At 37.7% G+C, this 20034-nt stretch overlaps 1 protein-coding gene across 1 annotated transcript; it reads right to left on the reverse strand.

Annotated features, from left to right (window-relative positions):
- Positions 1-12116: 12116 nt before the first annotated feature.
- Positions 12117-14946, reverse strand: LOC113282010. Its single transcript, XM_026530924.1, has 2 exons — positions 14004-14946; positions 12117-13709 (listed from the first exon to the last, which is right to left on the reverse strand). Coding segments are annotated over exons 1-2 (792 nt in total). The 5' UTR covers positions 14794-14946; the 3' UTR covers positions 12117-13707.
- Positions 14947-20034: the final 5088 nt, after the last annotated feature.

Below are 20034 nucleotides of genomic sequence, written 5' to 3' on the forward strand. Positions count from 1 at the left end.
AGTTCACAATCAAACCTCAACAAGCAGTCTTAAGATATAAAGAGTATCAGAGAAGGAAAAAGGAATGTTGGGTTTCGAAACCTTTAAACAGGTTCGTGCACGTCCAACTCTCAATCCTATAAAGAGTAGAATTGTCGATAATAACCCTCTTCTTTTGGCAAACCGGTCCCTTCCACTATCAACAGTGATATGGAGGAATTCCAACCCAGACAACACAAAGATAAAAAGAAAATTAAAAAGAAAATTTTATTTTTAAAGCCTGAGATGTGCAATATCTCGTCTCTTTTGAACATGCGCATGAGACAAGATGCACATGACAACACAATAAAGTTGTGTTGTGGTGAACAACGATTTGTCCACCATGACCCTTTTGGTTGGAATTCACGGAGCCCTTCCTTTCCGTATGTTTAGACTATGTTTTCTTCTCTAATGGCCTATATGGATCTTTGGAAACTAATCTCTTCGAGGAAGATAAGATCTTACATACCTCAGTTGTTTTTTCCGCGAGTTTAAGCTTGGTGGCTAGACGATCTACTCTTCGTTGAAGCTTGTCGACATATCTCATCTTGTGTTTGTACTTGAAACACTTTGAAAGTTCATGACCCTTGAGAGAACAATAGGAGCATGTGAACGCATAAGATGATTCAGGCGCCTGTGAAGTGCAAGCTGCTAGGCACAGAGTAGATCCTGAAACATTAAATATAGAGTTTCCAACAGAGGGGTCAAATGATTCTTCCATCTTGATTGGGTTCTGAAAAAGTGGGGGTACAACAACCACACCAATATTTCGCTTAGGAATCTGTATGGACAAACTCCAATATACTTTCTAGAGAATCAACTAGACATTCAGACTCAATCTAGATAAAAAGTATATCAAAGAGTTTATATCTCAATCTCTCGATTTGATCTTTACTCAAGCAAATAGAAATCTGCAAGTCTATATCAAAGAGAGATAACTTGGATGGTACTAAATACCAATATCCAAGTGTCAATCAATTTAAATCAACAACCAAAAGGTCGGATATTCTAATTGATTGAACAACATACAACCTGTGATATTTCAATTATATAAACAAATATAATGTGGAAAAGAAATAACACAGACACCAGAATTTTGTTAACGAGGAAACCGCAAATGCAGAAAAACCCCGGGACCTAGTCCAGATTGAATACACACTGTATTAAGCCGCTACAGACACTAGCCGACTCCAATCTAACTTCGGTCTGGACTGTAGTTGAACCCCAATCAATCTCACACTGATCCAAGGTACAGTTATGCTCATACGCCTTTGATCCCAGCAGGATGCTACGTACTTGATTCCCTTAGTTGATCTCACCCACAACTAAGAGTTGCTACGACCCAAAGTCGAAGACTTTAATAAACAAATCTGTATCACACAGAAAAGTCAACGGTAATAGATAAATCCGTCTCCCACGAGTATACCTACGAGTTTTGTTACGTCTTTTGATAAATCAAGGTGAACGGGAACCAATTGATAAACCAGACTTATATTCCCGAAGAACAACCTAGTATTATCAATCACCTCATAATAATCCTAATCGACGCAGCGAAAAATATATTGTGGAATCACAAACGATGAGACGAAGTGTTTGTGATTACTTTTCTATCTTGCCTATCGGAGATATAAATCTCAAGCCAATTATTACAATTGTACTCGTACAATAGAAGATGCAAGAGCAGATCACACAACTACAAGAAAAGTAGTATCGGTCTGGCTTCACAGTCCCAATGAAGTCTTTAAGTCGTTAACCTGGTTTACAAGAAGAAACCAAAGGTTAAAGGAGAATCGACTCTAGCTTATGCAACTAGTATCACACGTAAGGTGTGGGGATTAGGTTTCCCAGTTGCTAGAGTTCTCCCTTATATAGTCTTTCAAATCAGGGTTCGCAATCAATGTTAGCTTGGTAACAAAGCATTCAATATTCACCGTTAGATGAAAACCTGATTAGATTCAAGCTAATATTTCTCAACCGTTGGATCGAAACCTTATCTTGTTACACACAAATGAAATGTCCCATTTGGGGTTTATGTAACTGTTCCCAAACATTAACATCTGTTGGTTCAACAATAGTTAACCAAATGGTTAGCCATATGATCACTTTCATATCCACCATATTCTTCTTCACCATAACTAGTCCAAATGACTCAAATGAACTAGTTAGAGAGTTGTTCAATTGCTTAGATCTTATGTAACTACACAAGACACAATCGAAGCAAAAACGGTTTGATTCACTCGAATCGGTTCATGAACTTTATAGCCACGGTTTGCAAAAGCATTCCTTAGTTTATATAAACATGAGTTCAAGAACAACCGATTTTAGATATAACCTACTCAAGTTCGCGGACTGGGTTCGCGGACTTAATCTCACGGAAGGAGTTCACAAACTCCAGCAGAAATTCTCGGGTCGAGAACTTCCGCCAGTTCGCGGACTTGGCTCACGCCACATTCTGTTTCTCTTGATCAACAAAGTTCGCAAACTTTAGTTCAAGGAATAAGGACTTAAACAAATATGTGTTTCCACAACAATGCTTATATCCTACCAATGGTTATGTAATCTAAACTCTCATTTCAATCATTGAAACGTTCTCAGAGGACGTTATATAGCCGTTATTCACAGACCATTTTTCTTCAGAGCAATTTCCAAAGCGATTGAAACATAACATGACATTCGTCACTAGGTAAAGATGAATTTGGATAAAGCGAAAGCTTACCAACACATATTTCGAGAAATAGATAGGCGAGTTAAACTCGACTCGAAATAGAAAATGTGTATAACGAAAGTCTATATATCAAAACGACTTTTGTCTCAAGAATATGAGATACAGTAAATAGACTTTTGAGTGACAGATAAGTTCAAGTCTCCACATACCTTTTAGTCGATGAAGTTCCACCAGTTCCTTGAGTAGTCCTTCGTTTTGTATGATGATTTCCACGGAGTCTTGAGCTCAACTACACTTTATATCCTAGTCCGAGACCTTTAGCTATAATAGGCTAGTAATCAAGACTTATTGTTTTGATCACTAACATTGACAAACATGCTTGAGATAGCAACGCATGCGAGTTCGACCGAGCAATGCTCTAACAATCTCCCCCTTTGTCAATTTTAGTGATAAAACTACTAAATACATTGTCATGTACAAGGATGTACAATGACAGGATAAACACTTGATTCAGAGAATCAAGTTTCTCTGCTTTTACGAACAACCTAAAAATCGAATAATCGATTGTTTTTGATTAAAATTGGATTCTGTTTTCATTACAGACTCTAAGCTTATAAAGCTAGGCATTTCCTCCCTTACCATCTAAAGGCCACTAATTACCCAGGTGGCAACATCTCAACCGACCAGCATAACTTATTACTAATTACCACTCCTAACTATACTAAATGACACTATCATTATTAAAGACATACACAAATAAGATATGTGCACTCCCCTCCAATACCGGGTACATGACATTCCCATACCTCTTCAAAACATCTTTTTCCTCAAGGATGTGGATTAAGAAAAATGGCATGCTGAACGAACTGCTGAATATTGCGGCTCCCATTGTTATCTTTTGAAGCACAACCCTCTTGTTTCTCTTAGCATTGGGCAAAAACAAAATGAACCTCCATACTATTGAAGTCATTGTCCTTGTAATATCCTATAACAAGCAGCAGGAGACAATAGACAGTAATGCGAATTAATGGCCAAGTGGGGCCTTTAAACTCTTTCACTCCCTGTCTAGCCATCCACGGACCCCTTATCTGCAAAGTAAAATTGCCACAGCCTGTAGTAGGTGCACCTGTAATCAACCATTGAACCGAACTTGCATGTGCGTATGTCCCAGCAGTAAACATGTCCATAATCTTCACAACATCCAGTGTGATATGTTGTGCACTCAATGAAGTAGTCCATGAACCCTCAGTATTAGTCATGATTTCGTTGGATTCCGAAATAACTACAACAGTGGGGTAGGCATCCTGTAGCTGCACCACAACTGCGGTAAGGATCCGTATGGATATTCGCACCAGTACACAACCGAGCGGAGCCTCGCCATTTTCTGCCAAGTCCCACCTCAAGAAAACCCATGTGTATGCCTACATTGAAATTTCCAAAACTAGTTTAAGTGTGGATTGGAAGAGAAATCTAACAAATCCCACATGAGGTCGCGGCAGTCCTCTTATTGTTAAACCAGAAAGCTCTAACTTAATACTTCTCCTTATTGGTTGATACCGTAGTTGATTACAGTAAAAATATATGTGATGAGCACAATACAAGGGGTTAAAAACAACCCTTGCAGAGTTGAGGAATACCTTTACACCCTCATGTCTTATGAAGGTACTGTGTACACCATCGGTCCGACTCCTCACTATTCGCCTAAGCCATATACCAAACATCTCTAGTGCCAGGGTAGTTCCCACTGTTCGAACCAACAAGAGTAACACAAATCTATTTCTCCCAGGAAAGTTGATGAAAAACTTACTATCTTCTCGCATATCATTACCATTAACACATACATGAACCCTTGAATGAATATACAAAAATACAGATTGGGAACCCAAGCTAGGAAGCAACATAAAAACCAATTTCCCATTATAAGTATCCACTAGAATTGATCTAGAAAGACCCATCTCACAAGAAGTATTTGTATCAACACCAACTTTATCAGCATCAACAAAATGTAAACCCCCTTTAAAAGCATGTACCACTTTGCCACGATCATATACCCAGCAATCCAAAAGCTCAAGAGCACCTCGAATTTCATTAGCATGACCACATACATGAACTGAGTGTATATCACAAAAATTTGATTTATACCCGAAGCCAGGAATCAATTGAATACGCAATTTCCAGTAAGACAACGAGGAGACAATGACACATTTACCTCGATCAAATAACGAGCAAGTATCATCAAAATAAAGATAAAAATAAACAGCTGCATTCAAACTCCACATCCACGCACAAGAATAAGAGTCATGTTGAGCATAACACAAGAATGTGAGAACAAGCTTGGCAGAATTAAGGAGTACCTTCTTTTCTTCTTCTCGTATGGCCAGGATTTCATAATTCCCAGAAGTAGGTAATTTAACTTTCCACCTTAAGTAATCCGCCAACATGAGCACATCATAGTTACCACAAAGTAACAACACATGATGGGAGTGACCACCAAACTGCAGTTCCCGGACCTCAGCAACTGAAACAAACTCATCGAAAGCTTTAAAACTTTCCAACTGAATCCACCAATTTCTAACTGATTTAAGTTGAGGACCGGCAGTATCAAGCAACCCATACTGCTGCTGCAACCAATTAGAACCTTCTTCCCATGTATCCAATACGTGATGAGATTTCTCAGTTGTGACCATGCTCACACAAAAAAGTGTATAAGTACTTATGGTTATATTACCATCCTTGACTACCATAAACACAATTGAACAGATAAACTGAAATTTCAGCTGATACCCACGTTTATATAACAGCTCTTGGACAAGTCTCTTATAGTACCCATCCAATAATTTGAACCCTATAGGAAATTTAGAATTCCTTCGCAGAAGTTCAGTTACTTTCCCACGGTCAAAAACTCTACCCATTTTGATGAAATTAATTCCAATACCACGCAAACTCACAGCTATACTGTCAGACATTTTACCAAACAACTTCCACGCAGTATTATGAACACCACCTTTAGCCAACATACCCACAATAGATTCACGAAACGACCAAGATGATTGGTACCCATGCCTGTTAACCAGCTCATGAACAGAATAACCCTTGTAGTTGGCCATTAAAATCGAATAGACATATAGTGCGAACGAACAAGAAGTAGTGACATCAAAACCAAATTCATGAATTCCAACTAAATAAGAAATACTTGTAATGAGTTTGAAGTCTTTTCCTGGATCAAATATGATACGAGAATCATCGAAGAGAAGATTAAAATTATTCTTACCAATTAGTTTACTGTGACTAATGACCAATTCCTTCGAGCAGTCAGGTTTCGCAACCTCAGAACTCATAATTTCTTTCGATTGAAAATTGCAACTCATCAGGAAATCTTCCTCTTCATCGAAGAAAACGAAGGAATGAGAAAGTCGAAATCGAAACAATCATCATATGCTTCAGTTTAAACATAGAAAAATCGGGGAATTAACTCTAATTCGAGAGAATCCTTTTCTTCATCAACAACAGGAGGAGTTGATCTGATTTCCGCAGATGGAGAGATAGTGAAATCCCCAAGTGAATTAGTAGACTCTTCCATGTTTGATGGCTGATGTGGATCGATTCCAATCAGATTTAGAAGAAGATTCATTTGGGTATTCAAATTATTCACAGCTAACTTCATCTTGGCAACATTAGATTTCAATTCAGTGATCGATGCACCTTGTTGATGAACTGTGTTTGAGAGATCTGCAATTTTTTGTGTGGTAGCCATGGATACAGGTTCCAGGAAAGGAGTCTGATACCAATTTTCATGTACAAGGATGTACAATGACAGGATAAACACTTGATTCAGAGAATCAAGTTTCTATGCTTTTGCGAACAGCCTAAAAATCGAATAATCGATTGTTTTTGATTAAAATTGGATTTCGTTTTCATTACAGAATCTAAGCTTATAAAGCTAGGCATTTCCTCCCTTACCATCTAAAGGCCACTAATTACCCATGTGGCAACATCTCAACCGACCAACATAACTTATTACTAATTACCACTCCTAACTATACTAAATGACACTATCATTATTAAATACATACACAAATAAGATATGGGCACTCCCCTCCAATAACGGGTACATGACATACATATGGAATACAAAAAATAAATAAATTAACTTTTTTAGCTCCTATTCCACATGCCTAATCTTCAACATTACTCGAAATCTTCGTCACTTCCAAGTACTCCAATGATCCCAAAGTTGTAAGTTTAGCGTCATCGTTGTTGAAAATCCGTAGCTATAACAACAAGAAAACAATAGTTCTCAATCATTGTTATACAGTGTCATAGTATCATTACACATCGTCAAAGTCCAATTTGTATCACAACTTCAACAACAATACTATGGTGATATGTATCACTCCCCCTTAGTCAATACTCCATCTCACATGGAAAACAATCCCCCTTACATAATGATCCGAAAACCATATGTATTTGTAGTGTGGACTACATATTAATTCTCTCCCTTTTTGTCAATAAAATTGGCAAAGGTACAAGAACGGGATCCTAATGAAATTTCCGAAAGAGACATTTCTTGACCAAAAAAAAGCAAAAGTATATCATCTTATTTATATGCAATCATAAAGACGTAGCTAAATGCATTAATCAAGGAGTTTAAAGATACAAGATAACCCCTATAATATTCCACAACCGCACTCCCCACAAAGATTTGGCAATAAAGCGCAAGTTCAAAAGAACTCTCCCCATAAAAATGTCATTCCCGAAAGAACAACAAGAGCGACCTTAATTTCGAAGGAAAAGAAGGATTTCTTTGGACATAACAAATCACATACAAGTATGAATTTGAATCCAAAATATTCAATTAAACTAACCACAAGAGAACCCGTGATTAATTTAATCGACAAATGCTCAACATAAGTGAACTTATGGAGACTCAAAATATACCATTAGATTAATCACAAGAGAGCCCATAATTAATCTAATCGAAATACACAACCAAACTAATCACAAAAGTAATCAATTTAATTGGTCGTGCTTGTCATAAGAAAACTTACGGAGCAACAACTAAATAACCAAACAAGATGATTAATTTAGTTGAAAATGCTCGACGTAAAGTACCTCACGGAACAACAACATATCTAATCATAAAAATAATCAACTTGGTCGTTCAATGCTCAACATAAGACACTTTACGGAGCCTCACAGTAATACATAAAATATGAATCAGGGAAGATCAATACTGCGGAATACACAAGGATTCATTCTATTTTTCCATCACCATTTGCACAATGACAGACAATAGACACAATCCTTGAAAAACAAAAGATTTTAACCTATCTTCCATCAATAATTGACAATATAGGCATAACTTTTGTATCTGTAAAAAGTCCATTTATTCTTTTATCAATACATGCATATCGACATCCGAAAGACTTTATTTTTGACAAGGTATGGGACAATCAAAGTTCACGGACGTAAACACACATGTCCCATAAACAATTGCAATATATAAAACCATAAAGATTAATACTGCAAAAATCATCTTCCAAACAAATTTAGAATTTAAACCGATAAATCTAAAAACAAGAAGATGAAAACGTTGGACATAGCTATGTGTAATCACAATAATGGCTAATCCAAACTCTAGTTATTCTTCTAACAAAAACAAGAATAGAAGATTTACTAGGCAAACGAAGAGAATCAAAGTTCGTTGAGAACCTCATATCTTTCAATGAATCCATCAAAGAAGGTATCACTGATTTCCTTTATTCTCTTAACTGTAGACACACCATGTTCATGAGTTAGGACACTAACTTTGCGATCAACAACCCGAGAAAGCTGTCTAGCCTTGGTGCAGTCCATGATGAGCTTCTTTTGATTCTATATCAGAATATTATGATTAGCAAGAATTCTGGCCTGACCATCCAGGAGTTGGTTTATTTGCAGTTGAAGATTTGCAAACTCGACCTTTGAATCGTTCTGAACACGAATTAAATCCTCGACTAAATCATCAATCCAGGAGTTGTGATCCTTTCTTTCAAGCATCTTCTTTAGAACCATCTCTTGAACTGACTCACGTCCTTGAGCGTCTTCCTCCATATCAAGATGCACGATCTCTTGAGATTTTGCAGAGTTCTCCATATAATTTTTGTTAGGGATAGAGAGACACAATATAGAGTAATATATATGTGTATGTAAACAGGAGAAGGAAACTCTTGTTTTTGGACACAGACGTTTGTGGACCGTCAGCACACAAAAAGCAAAAGAAAAAAAACTCAAATTGAAATAATATACAACATACTTGAGTGTTTCTCAATAAATTTCCTTGCACCTCTCAAGTTATAAGCAAGGAAAATAATACCTGGAGTCAGGTGATGGAGTGGATATTAATCCCACTGTGATCAGAAAGGAGTTGTATATATCATCTGACAGTTTGATCGTGTTCTTCGACTTTCTTCGATTGTCTTTCATCCCAGAAGAGTAAGACACGGTGTGTTTATAATATCCGTCAGAAGACTTTCTCTGAAGACTAAATCTAGGACCTCTAGCAACCGGTTCAAGAGGACCAGGATAGAAGGGGATCCATTTTCTAGACTTAGATTTACTACCAACAGCTTTATAAACACAGGGAATGCTTTTATCAGCAACACTGGAATGCATTTGAGCCCTGTGATGATTTCTAGGAAAGAGATCATATTTATAAGGTTTTTGGTTTTCTGTGGATATGAGATTCACTGCAGTAGTCTACGGACTATTTATTCCATTGACAGTGGAAACAAGCAAATTATGAAGTTTAGAAATTTGTTTCCTCCTTGCAAAACAATGGATAGCATAGTGATTCTTTTTCCAACAAAATGTACATGTTCGTGGTGAAGAAGCAACAACTGGAACCTGTTTTGACTTCATAGCCATATGAGGAGATTGTAAGTTATGTAAACTTTTCTTGACACAATCTTTTTCCGGAGAACATTTCATTCTGTACTGTAACATATGAGGATTAGTTTGTACAGAATAATTTCTCCTTAAGACAGAGTTTTCCTTTTCCAAGGATCTGCACTGTTCATGGGATAGAATAAGAGATGCTTTTAGTTTCTCTTTCTCAACACGATGTCTGTTAAGATCTGATGAATGAGTCTCGATCAATCGTTTCTCTCTAGTTGAGTCTTCCTTAACAATATCTTCAAGAACACTAATCTTTTCACGCTGTTGAGTAGTTTCTTGGAGAAGTTTTTCAATATTCTTAGGGAAGGACTCAATGATGTTGTAGAGTTTATGCTCTCGATCAAGAGACTTTTCAAATTCATCAATAAGATGATCATGATCTTGGAAATTAATAATCTCAGCAGAGTTTTTTGAGATTCTGGTAAGCTCCATTTCAGCTTTTGCCATAGTGCCCAATGTCTCATCGGAAAGAGATATGTTGACACAAGATGGAACAATCTTCTTACCTCGGGATTCATAAGAATCAGCTAAGGAGTAATCCTTTGAGGTAATCCCAAGACATTTGGCATAGTTAAAAGCTTTAGAAGACATCTTGGTATGCGTAGAAGAGATTCTGTCCTCAGACTCAGATTGCCATAAACACAGACTTTTGAGGTCTTAAACGTGTTTTCCTGCTCTGATACCAATTGAAAAAGTGGGGGTACAACAACCACACCCAATATTTCGCTTATCAATCTATATGGACAAACTCCAATATACTTTTTAGAGAATCAACTAGACAGTCAGACTCAATCTAGATAAAAGTATATCAAAGAGTTTATATCTCAATCTCTCGATTTGATCTTTACTCAAGAAAATAGAAATCTGTGAGTCTATATCAAAGAGAGATAACTTGGATGGTACCAAAGACCAATATCCAAGTGTCAATCAATTTAAATCAACAACCAAAAGGTCGGATATTCTAATTGATTGAACAATGCACAACCTGTGATATTTCAATTATATAAACAAATATAATGCAGAAAATAAATAACACAGACACCAGAATTTTGTTAACGAGGAAACCGCAAATGCAGAAAAACCCCGGGACCTAGTCCAGATTGAATACACACTGTATTAAGCCGCTACAGACACTAGCCGACTCCAATCTAACTTCGGTATGGACTGTAGTTGAACCCCAATCAATCTCACACTGATCCAAGGTACAATTATGCTCCTACGCCTCTGATCCCAGCAGGATGCTACGTACTTGATTCCCTTAGCTGATCTCACCCACAACTAAGAGTTGTTACGACCTAAAGTCGAAGACTTTAATAAACAAATCTGTATCACACAGAAAAGTCTACGGTAATAGATAAATCCGTCTCCCACGAATATACCTACGAGTTTTGTTCCGTTTTTTGATAAATCAAGGAGAACAGGAACCAATTGATAAACCGGACTTATATTCCCGAAGAACAGCCTAGTATTATCAATCACCTCACAATAATCCTAATCGACGCAGCGAAAAAAGATATTGTGGAATTAGAAACGATGAGACGAAGTGTTTGTGATTAATTTTCTATCTTTCCTATCGGAGATATAAATCTCAAGCCAATTATTACAATTGTACTCGTACGATAGAAGATGCAAGAGCAGATCACACAACTACAAGAAAAGTAGTATCGGTCTGGCTTCACAGTCCCAATGAAGTCTTTAAGTCGTTAACCTGGTTTAGAAGAAGAAACCAAAGGTTAAAGGAGAATCGACTCTAGCTTATGCAACTAGTATCACACGTAAGGTGTGGGGATTAGGTTTCCCAGTTGCTAGAGTTCTCCCTTATATAGTCTTTCAAATTAGAGTTTGCAATCAATGTTAGATTGGTAACAAAACATTCAATATTCACCTTTAGATGAAAACCTGATTAGATTCAAGCTAATATTTCTCAACCGTTGGGTCGAAACGTTAGCTTGTTACACACAAATGAAATGTACAATTTTGGGTTTATGTAACCGTTCCCAAACATTAACATTTGTTGGTTCAACAATAGTTAAACAAATGGTTAGCCATATGATCACTTTCATATCCACCATATTCTTCTTCACCATAACTAGTCCAAATGGCTTTAATGAACTAGTTAGAGAGTCTTTCAATTGCTTAGATCTTATGTAACTACACAAGACACAATCGAAGCAAAAACGGTTTGATTCACTCGAATCGGTTCATGAACTTTATAGCCACGGTTTGAAAAAGCATTCCTTAGTTTATATAAACATGAGTTCAAGAACAACCGATTTAAGATATAACCTACTCAAGTTCGCGGAATGGGTTCGCGGACTTAAGCTCACGGAAGGAGTTCACAAACTCCAGCAGAAATTCTCGGGTCGAGAACTTCCGCCAGTTCGCGGACTTGTGTAGTGATCTACACTACAACAACTAAATTAGGGGTTCAATCTTTCAGGATCTACACTGTAAAGATTGGGATAAAACCAACCTCAGAGAGGCGGAGGAGATAAACTCACAAGAAAATAATTTCTATTTGGATACCTTCACAAGGAATTACATACTCGATACTTATTAGGGTAGAATAATGGCACATGTGCCAGACGCATATGCTAAACTTACTAACTACACCCAAGCAGCCCTTATACATGGGTGCCCTATAAGAATGGGACATGACAAATACCCACCCCTTTAAATTATACTTGTACTCAAGGATATGGGTTAAAGATCTAGCTTGAGTACTGGAGTGATGCATGAGGACAGCAGAAACCGAAAAAACTAGTAAATACCGATATGAGGCCATAAATACGGCATCTTCAGGCCCAACAATCGTGGCCTAACAACGATAGTCTTGGTATGTGAGGCATGAATCCATGTCCTCTCCTTGATAATAGAGAGAATAAACATCATGAGCTGAATATATATCTTCTTCGGACTTCTCTTTATAGGCACGGTCAGCACCTTTAACGTCTGTTATTGATTCTGGCAGAAGATTCCTCGGATGTTGTATGAGATCACTTATGGACACAGTCTTACTAAGCCCATGATGGTCTGCTATATTTTCACCTGGAAGGCAGCTAGCATTTCTCAATCTCCATAAATCCGTATAGTGAAATTTGTATTTGCATCTCAAAAAAGGCCATCAACAGCAGCCTATATTTAACTTGGATCTGAAAATATCCAACACTACAAGAAGTGTGCAGATAACTCCATGTTGAATGCCCAACTGTCATTATAACTCCCTCTTGAATCACAACCCGCCAAAAGGTGTCAGAAGTAAGCAATGGATATTTCTGAAAAGTATCAATTCTTACACGATAGAAACGGGTGTTAATATATTTGTGAGCTGAGAACATAAGCACTGGTTTAAACACATAGATAGATCATACAGTTGCTGGCTTAAACACGTCTTGAAGAGTTCGGATAAACTCAACATCGAAAGACTCAAACTGATAACCCAAAGGTGCCCTAGGCAACACATACTTCAGCTGGAAAAGAAAATTTTCCACTTCCCACAGCTCAAGCATTTGATGAAACAACTGACCACTATCACCAATGTCCTCAACTGTAACAGATACCAATAGAATTGAAGCACAAAACGAAGAATTTGATTTTAACCCGTGCTCCCTAATAATCTCGTGGACAAAGTTTTTTGTGTAGTAAGCTATTGAAATTGAACCAGAAGTAAACAAGTTAGCAAAACAGAATCGAAAACCAGCAAGCAACTTAGCAGGACGATCTAGTTCATTGTCAGACTTACTTTGTCTAGGAACTTGAAGAATCAACTTAGTCCGGAAAATAATTCGTTGTTGAGGCCTGGTATCATATGTCTGTCTAATAACACGACTATCACCATTTATAACAGACAAGGACACTCTTGAATACCCAAATAGCAAATCGAAACAATATCCGAGAATAACAATCATACAAGAAGGAATTGCGTTGAAATAGTCTTCAGATTCACAAATAAAAGAAAATAACCCCCTAAGAAACTGAAATTCTTTTCCACGATCAAATACTCTACATATTTTGAGATGCAAGATGTAATAAACTCTAACACCCCAAAAATTACAAACTGCACTCGCAGGCATTTTGTCACACAATAGTCCTGCAGTACCAGGAACACCATATTCAGCTAACATACCGAAAATTTCTTCACTAAACATCAAAGATGACTAGTACCCATGATTACAAATAAGCTCATTAATATACTTCCCATCCTGACCATTCATTAGAGTTGGTATTGACCCATTAAAATTAACCAAGCAAGAAGTAAGCATATCTAAATTAAACTTAGAACTGCTTTTAACATAATAAGGATACCTTTCAACAGCTAAACAATCTTTACCACGATCAAATAGAATTCGAGAATAATCAGAAAGAAGAGAAAAACATCCCTTACAGTTCAGTTTGTTGTGGTTGTTGCTGAGTTTCTTCAAGTTCTCGCAATACCCCACCTCAATTCCAATTTGAGAACCCTTAATAATAATCCAATTACCCAATTCATTGATGGTATTTTTTTCTTCTGGCTCTAAACTTAATAAATCCTCTTTTTCTTCAAATAAAAACGACGAAATCAATTCGCAGTCGACAGAATCATTTTCTTCTTCTGTTGCTGATGGAGTTGAAGAGCTATCAGTCGGATCCTTTACTGAATATGAATTATCGGAAGGTACTTCTATAACAACATCAATTTCTTCCTCCATTGTCTTCAATTCTTCATCTGGAGAATTGTGAACGATTTCTCCTTCTGAACTTGAATCGATTGGAGCTCCTACAAGCTTTTCATCAATTTCTTTCTCAATCAGCGTCACATACTTCAACACAGATCCAATTGATTCAAAGCTTTCCCAATAATTGGAAAACTGACCTTCCCCCATCTGAGTAGTTTGAATCATTTGCTGATGATGATAATTCCGAAATTTGTTACCAGATGAAGGATCTGGTACTTCACCAGCTTCATCACCGTGATTATACCCTTGAGAAAAAACTGGATTATCGAAAAGCAATTGGAACTTCTTATCCATAGCATATTGAAGAAGTTGAAATTGATTTTCCATATCAGTTCTCAGTAGTTTTACATCTCCTTTTAAAGATTGGAGTGATTGAACTTCTTCACGCAATTCCTGTAATTCCTGAGTGAATCGCTTCTGATTTTCATCTAACTTACTCAATCTAGTATCGTCCGCCATTTTGTGTGCCAAGGAAAGACCTAATCTGATACCACTTGTAGTGATCTACACTACAACACCTAAATTAGGGGTTCAATCTTACAGGATCTACACTGTAAAGATTGAGATAAAACCAACCTCAGAGAGGCGGAGGAGATAAACTCACAAGACAACAATTTCTATTTCGATACCTTCCCAAGGAATTACAGACTCGATACTTATTAAGGTAGAATAATGGCACATGTGCCAGACGCATATGCTAAACTTACTAACTACACCCAAGCATCCCTTATACATGGGTGCCCTATAAGAATGGGACATGACAACTTGGCTCACGCCACATTCCGTTTCTCTTGATCAATAAAGTCGCAAACTTTGGTTCAATGAATAAGGACTTATACATATATGTGTTTCCACAACAATGCGTATATCCTACCAATGGTTATGTAATCTAAACTCTTATTTCAATCATTGAAACATTCTCAGATGACGTTATACATCCGTTATTCACAGACCATTTTTCGTCAGAGAAATTTCCAAAGTGATTGAAACATAACATGATATTCGTCACTAGGTAAAGATGAATTTGGATAAATAGAAAGCTTACCAACTGTAGATGGGGAAAAACGATTTATTGGTTTTTAAGGAATTGAGGAGACGACCGTACGGAGGAGACTCCTCGAACCGAGAAAAATGATAAACCTCACACAGATGCACCGCTGCGAAGGGGGTGCTTTAGATTCGAGAGATCAATCTGTAGTACTCTGGCCTAAATCAAGACAATGACCGTTCCAGAGTAAATTCGGTCACAAGAGAGGATGGGTTGATCTGTAGGAGGGAAGCTGAGAAATGTGTAGAATCAATGGTAATCAAAGATTGTGGGTGTGTGAATTCCGAATACGATAAGCTCTGAGTGATTGAAATTGCTCAATTGAGAGTAGTTACTCAATTGATGAGTTGATGATCTCGTGTTGTCGATGAGACGTGAGATTGATGATGCTGATGATGTTGATTCAATCATGATTCAGAGACTTATTTATATTGCTGGAATTTTAGACACCATGATCCCATGAAGTGTAACAGTTGATGGAATCAAGGAGTGGGAAGTGGAGATCGTGTTTGAAACCAGTTGCTCATCGTGTGGAGACTTGGTCGATTTTCCACCCACTACCTCGTGAATTCCTTCAACTGATTGCACAACTTGCTCGCATTCCATCGTGTGTTTGAACACACGTGTCATAGACCGCCAGACCAAAACCCTAAGTGATATCCCCCCAAGTGACACGATTGACGTCTCGTGGTTTGTTAGTCAATTGATGACTTCGTGGTTTGATGGGACGATGAGTCCATGTAGTTGCTGAGTTGAACATGATGTTCTGAAACTCATGAATTGAACATGTCATGAGACAGAGGTATAGTTCTTATGATGAATCGAGCAAGTATTGCTCATTCGATGGATCGTTGAATATCGATTGTTGAACCATTATTCCTTGGTTTGAGCAAATATTCCTCATCTGAGCAAATGCTGCTCACGTGATGAATTGTTGAATATTTGATCGTCTGAGCATGTGTTGCTCATCTGATGGATTATTGGCAGCGTACCAAAAATATTAATTAGAATACTGGTCGTTGAACCGAGCATAATTAATAAAATTAATGACCATGAGGTCGTCGTAAAATTATTAAGGTTGGAATCTGGAATGATGATCCTTGGATTCAGAAACCCTAATTTGATCAATTGATGATCAATTCATGGTTCGTCAGAATTTTAACCATGGGACGAAGGAGGGATCGACTACATGGGACCGTGGATCAACCATGTAGTGTCCATATGCTCACATGAGCAAATACAAAGAACTCTTGAAGAGTTGACGATTTGTTGGTGGAAGAATGATTAAATGTTAGCTTAATCATTTATTCAAAAATGCTCGTCTGAGCCTTAGGTGAGAAAACCTAATTAATTATGACGAGGCGAGGGACCAATCATGGATTCATGAAACCGGCCCTGAGTTTTCACGTGACCGCCTGACGATCACTTCATGAAAATCCAAAGTGTTTGGAAGAGTTTTGGACTTAATACGAGCAATTGTGCAAATTAGGTCAAAACTGTGAAAATTGATGGGACCGGCTTCTGTGAGCCAAAGAGCCAATCTTGGTCGGTCAAGATAGCATGATCGTATCCCCAAGGCGTCCGCGTCTCAGTCCTGAGAATTTTGATATTTTCTGGCGTGCAATTGAGCATCCATTCGAGAAAATATGCCAAAACTAGGGTTTCAACGAAACTGAGGAAAACACCATGAGATGATGAAAAATAATTATAAAATAAGGGATGAGGAGGCGTGGGACCGCCGTGGTCAAGGAATGGTCGTCCGTTCGTGACCACGGTCCCGTGGTGCCTTTTTCTTAATTGTATAATATTTTGATGATTTTATAAAAAATTCATGAATTTTGGGAAATTTGATGAATTTAGGGAGTTTCCATGAATTGAAGGAGTTTTCATGAGTTCAGGAAAGCAAAAAATATTAAAATAATAAAAACAAGGGTTGTGGGACCGTGGAGACATGACCGGCCGGCTTGGGCCCGGTCCTTCGAGTTTTCATAATTTTTTAATATTTTTTAGGTATTTTTGATGATTTGAGTGAATTTTTCCTAATTTGAGAGAAATACCATGAAATGAAGGAATTTGATGAATTCAAGGAAAACTAATAATAAAACAAAGGGGCGTGTGGGACCGGCTAGGGCATGGCCGGCCGGCCAAGGCCCGGTCCCACAAGTTTTCATAATTTATTTTATTTTATTATTATTATTATTGAATTTCAATATCCTTTCTCACATTAAGTCACCTGCTCCTAGTCTTCAGCTTCTCATGTTCACCTTCAAGAGAACCACAACTCTAATTTCCTTTCTGCCACAGTACCCTAGTTCTCCACTAAAGATCACTACTGCCTTTCATATTGCCAGCAACACCATCACAGTCTTCTACTCAAACTTCGAGCAATACTGCCATTAATCACTCTCTTTTCGTGTTATCATTGCCATTCTTGTTGCCTCTCGAGCTCGTCATCAATACATCAGTCAATCAGCATTGCCAACAACAGCAGCTTCCATTAAAAATATCATCATCGGACTTAATTCAGAGAACAACCTATGCTGTCAATTCTTCCCAACTTCTATCTCATGTTCTAATTCTATAAACATCACTCCCAAATCCGATGACACCCTCTCAAATTCGAGCCAAAATACGACCCATTCAATCTCTATTTCAGCTTCAATTGCTTGTATCTCATCACCAGATCCACTTCCTTCAATTTCAGATTCTGCAGCATCGTCTACTCAATCTCAGGTTCAATAACTTGAACCCAATCTTCAGTTCATCTCATATGGCTCCATCAAATAGTGGCAGCAACATAACCTCATCACAACAATGGCTTGTTCCTTCCTCCTTCAAATTGAATCAAACCCACCAGTTCTCAATCAATCACTTCGAGAATCAAAACCCAACTTCACATTCTGCAATGTCAAATTCATCTCAGATCCCATCCAAACTCAATTGCATCTATTACACTATTTGTTCATCATCTCACACCGGACCCATTAATCAATCAGTCCATCAGTCGCAACTATGTTATCTTCTCTTCATTTAATCTCTCGGACCAACACCAACAGCTGCTGCTGCTTTCTTGATTTCAGCTGCAAATGATTTTGGGAGGAAATTTCTTCTCGACTTAGGGTACTAGAGCTGGGTCTGGATTTAGACACCCAACTGTAGAAAATCCACCCAGCTAACAGCCCCCTTAACCTCAGCTGGCCTGTCTATAACGCTCCTCCAAAACAAAGTTGCCCCTTAACCCTGGATTGACTCCGAGTTGTGTTCGACTATGAAATGACTAGCTTGCCTTTGTCGCTCAATTTGGATGATTTCTCCTCGAGTCCTTCCACCAACAATAGCCATCTCCTATTCTCAACTTCACTTCATCTCTTCAATTCTATAAATCACTAAAGATGTCATGCCTTTCAAAAAAAATTCGCATCACTAAAGCTGACATGCTTTTCAGCCAGAGATGAAGAAATAAAAGCAAATAGTGATAAATAGTTAAGCCTCCAATAGCGGTTGCACCTTTTAGCCCTTTAAGCAACGTTTCTTCTTCTTTTGTTCCAAATGACTCCAAAGTACCTAAACACTCAAAACCAAACATAAGATACATAATTTACAAGAAAAGTAGCAAAGAAAGCATAAATACTAGATATAAAATTAGGTGTTTTGGACACCTATCAGTAGTCTCTCAGCTGAGGCCACGACACATCTCATATTATATAGAATCGAAAGATTGGGCGGCTCCTAGACAGCATGCCTGCTAGTATAGAGCGACAACGTCTTCGGGATGTAACCAAGTTTTCCCCGACTATGCAAGAGGAATATGACACTCCAGCAAGTTCATATTGCTCAACCCTCAGATAATTAATGCTCCTAGACAAGAAGCCCTTCTAGTATAGAGCCAACAATTAATTATCTTAAATCGTATGAATATCCAGCAATATTCTACGAGCCATCACCTGAATATCCAGAAATATTCTACGAGTCGTCAATCAATCGCCTGAATATCCAGCAATATTCTAAGATTCCTCGTTATATTTCGTTACTTCAATCTATGGTTCTTCCCAGCAGAATTCCACAGGTTAGTAATAAATATTCAACGAAACAGGCATCTGAGCATCGAATAAGCCCTGATAAAAATGGTGCAAGTGTAATTAGCGGATAATGCACAGACCAGCATTTTAAATGCACGAACGAGCATTTCAAAAATACGAACGAACGAGGAACCTATGCAAAATAGAAAGGGAAAATAATAATAATAAAATATTAAGCAAAAGCGCCAGGGACTAGGCTCACCAGCCGGCCAGTCATGCCGTGACTAGTCCCGCGCCCAATTTTATATTTTATCATATTTTTACTATCTTCACGATCTCATGAAAATCCTCTTGTTCGAGCAAATTTCCTTTATTTCAATGAAATTATCTAAATCACATGATTTTATCAAAAATAATAAAATTAGGGAAAGGTGTCGCGGGACCGAGCACCAGTCGGCCATGTCTTGGCCGTGGCCAGTCCCACACCTCACGTCCAATTATTTTATTATTCTTTCTCAAATTATGAAAATTCCTTGATTTTATGAATTTTCCATAAAACCATGAAAATTACCTAATTTCATGTATTCTTATCTAAATCACATGATTTTATCAAAAATAATAAAATTAGGGAAA

The sequence above is a fragment of the Papaver somniferum genome, chromosome 5 (genome assembly GCF_003573695.1).
Source record: "Papaver somniferum cultivar HN1 chromosome 5, ASM357369v1, whole genome shotgun sequence".
NCBI lineage: Eukaryota > Viridiplantae > Streptophyta > Magnoliopsida > Ranunculales > Papaveraceae > Papaver > Papaver somniferum.

What these genes read in the sequence shown, in the direction of transcription:
- LOC113282010 (XM_026530924.1), bottom strand. Translation starts at nt 14,793, where the DNA reads ATGGCGGACGATACTAGATTGAGTAAGTTAGATGAAAATCAGAAGCGA.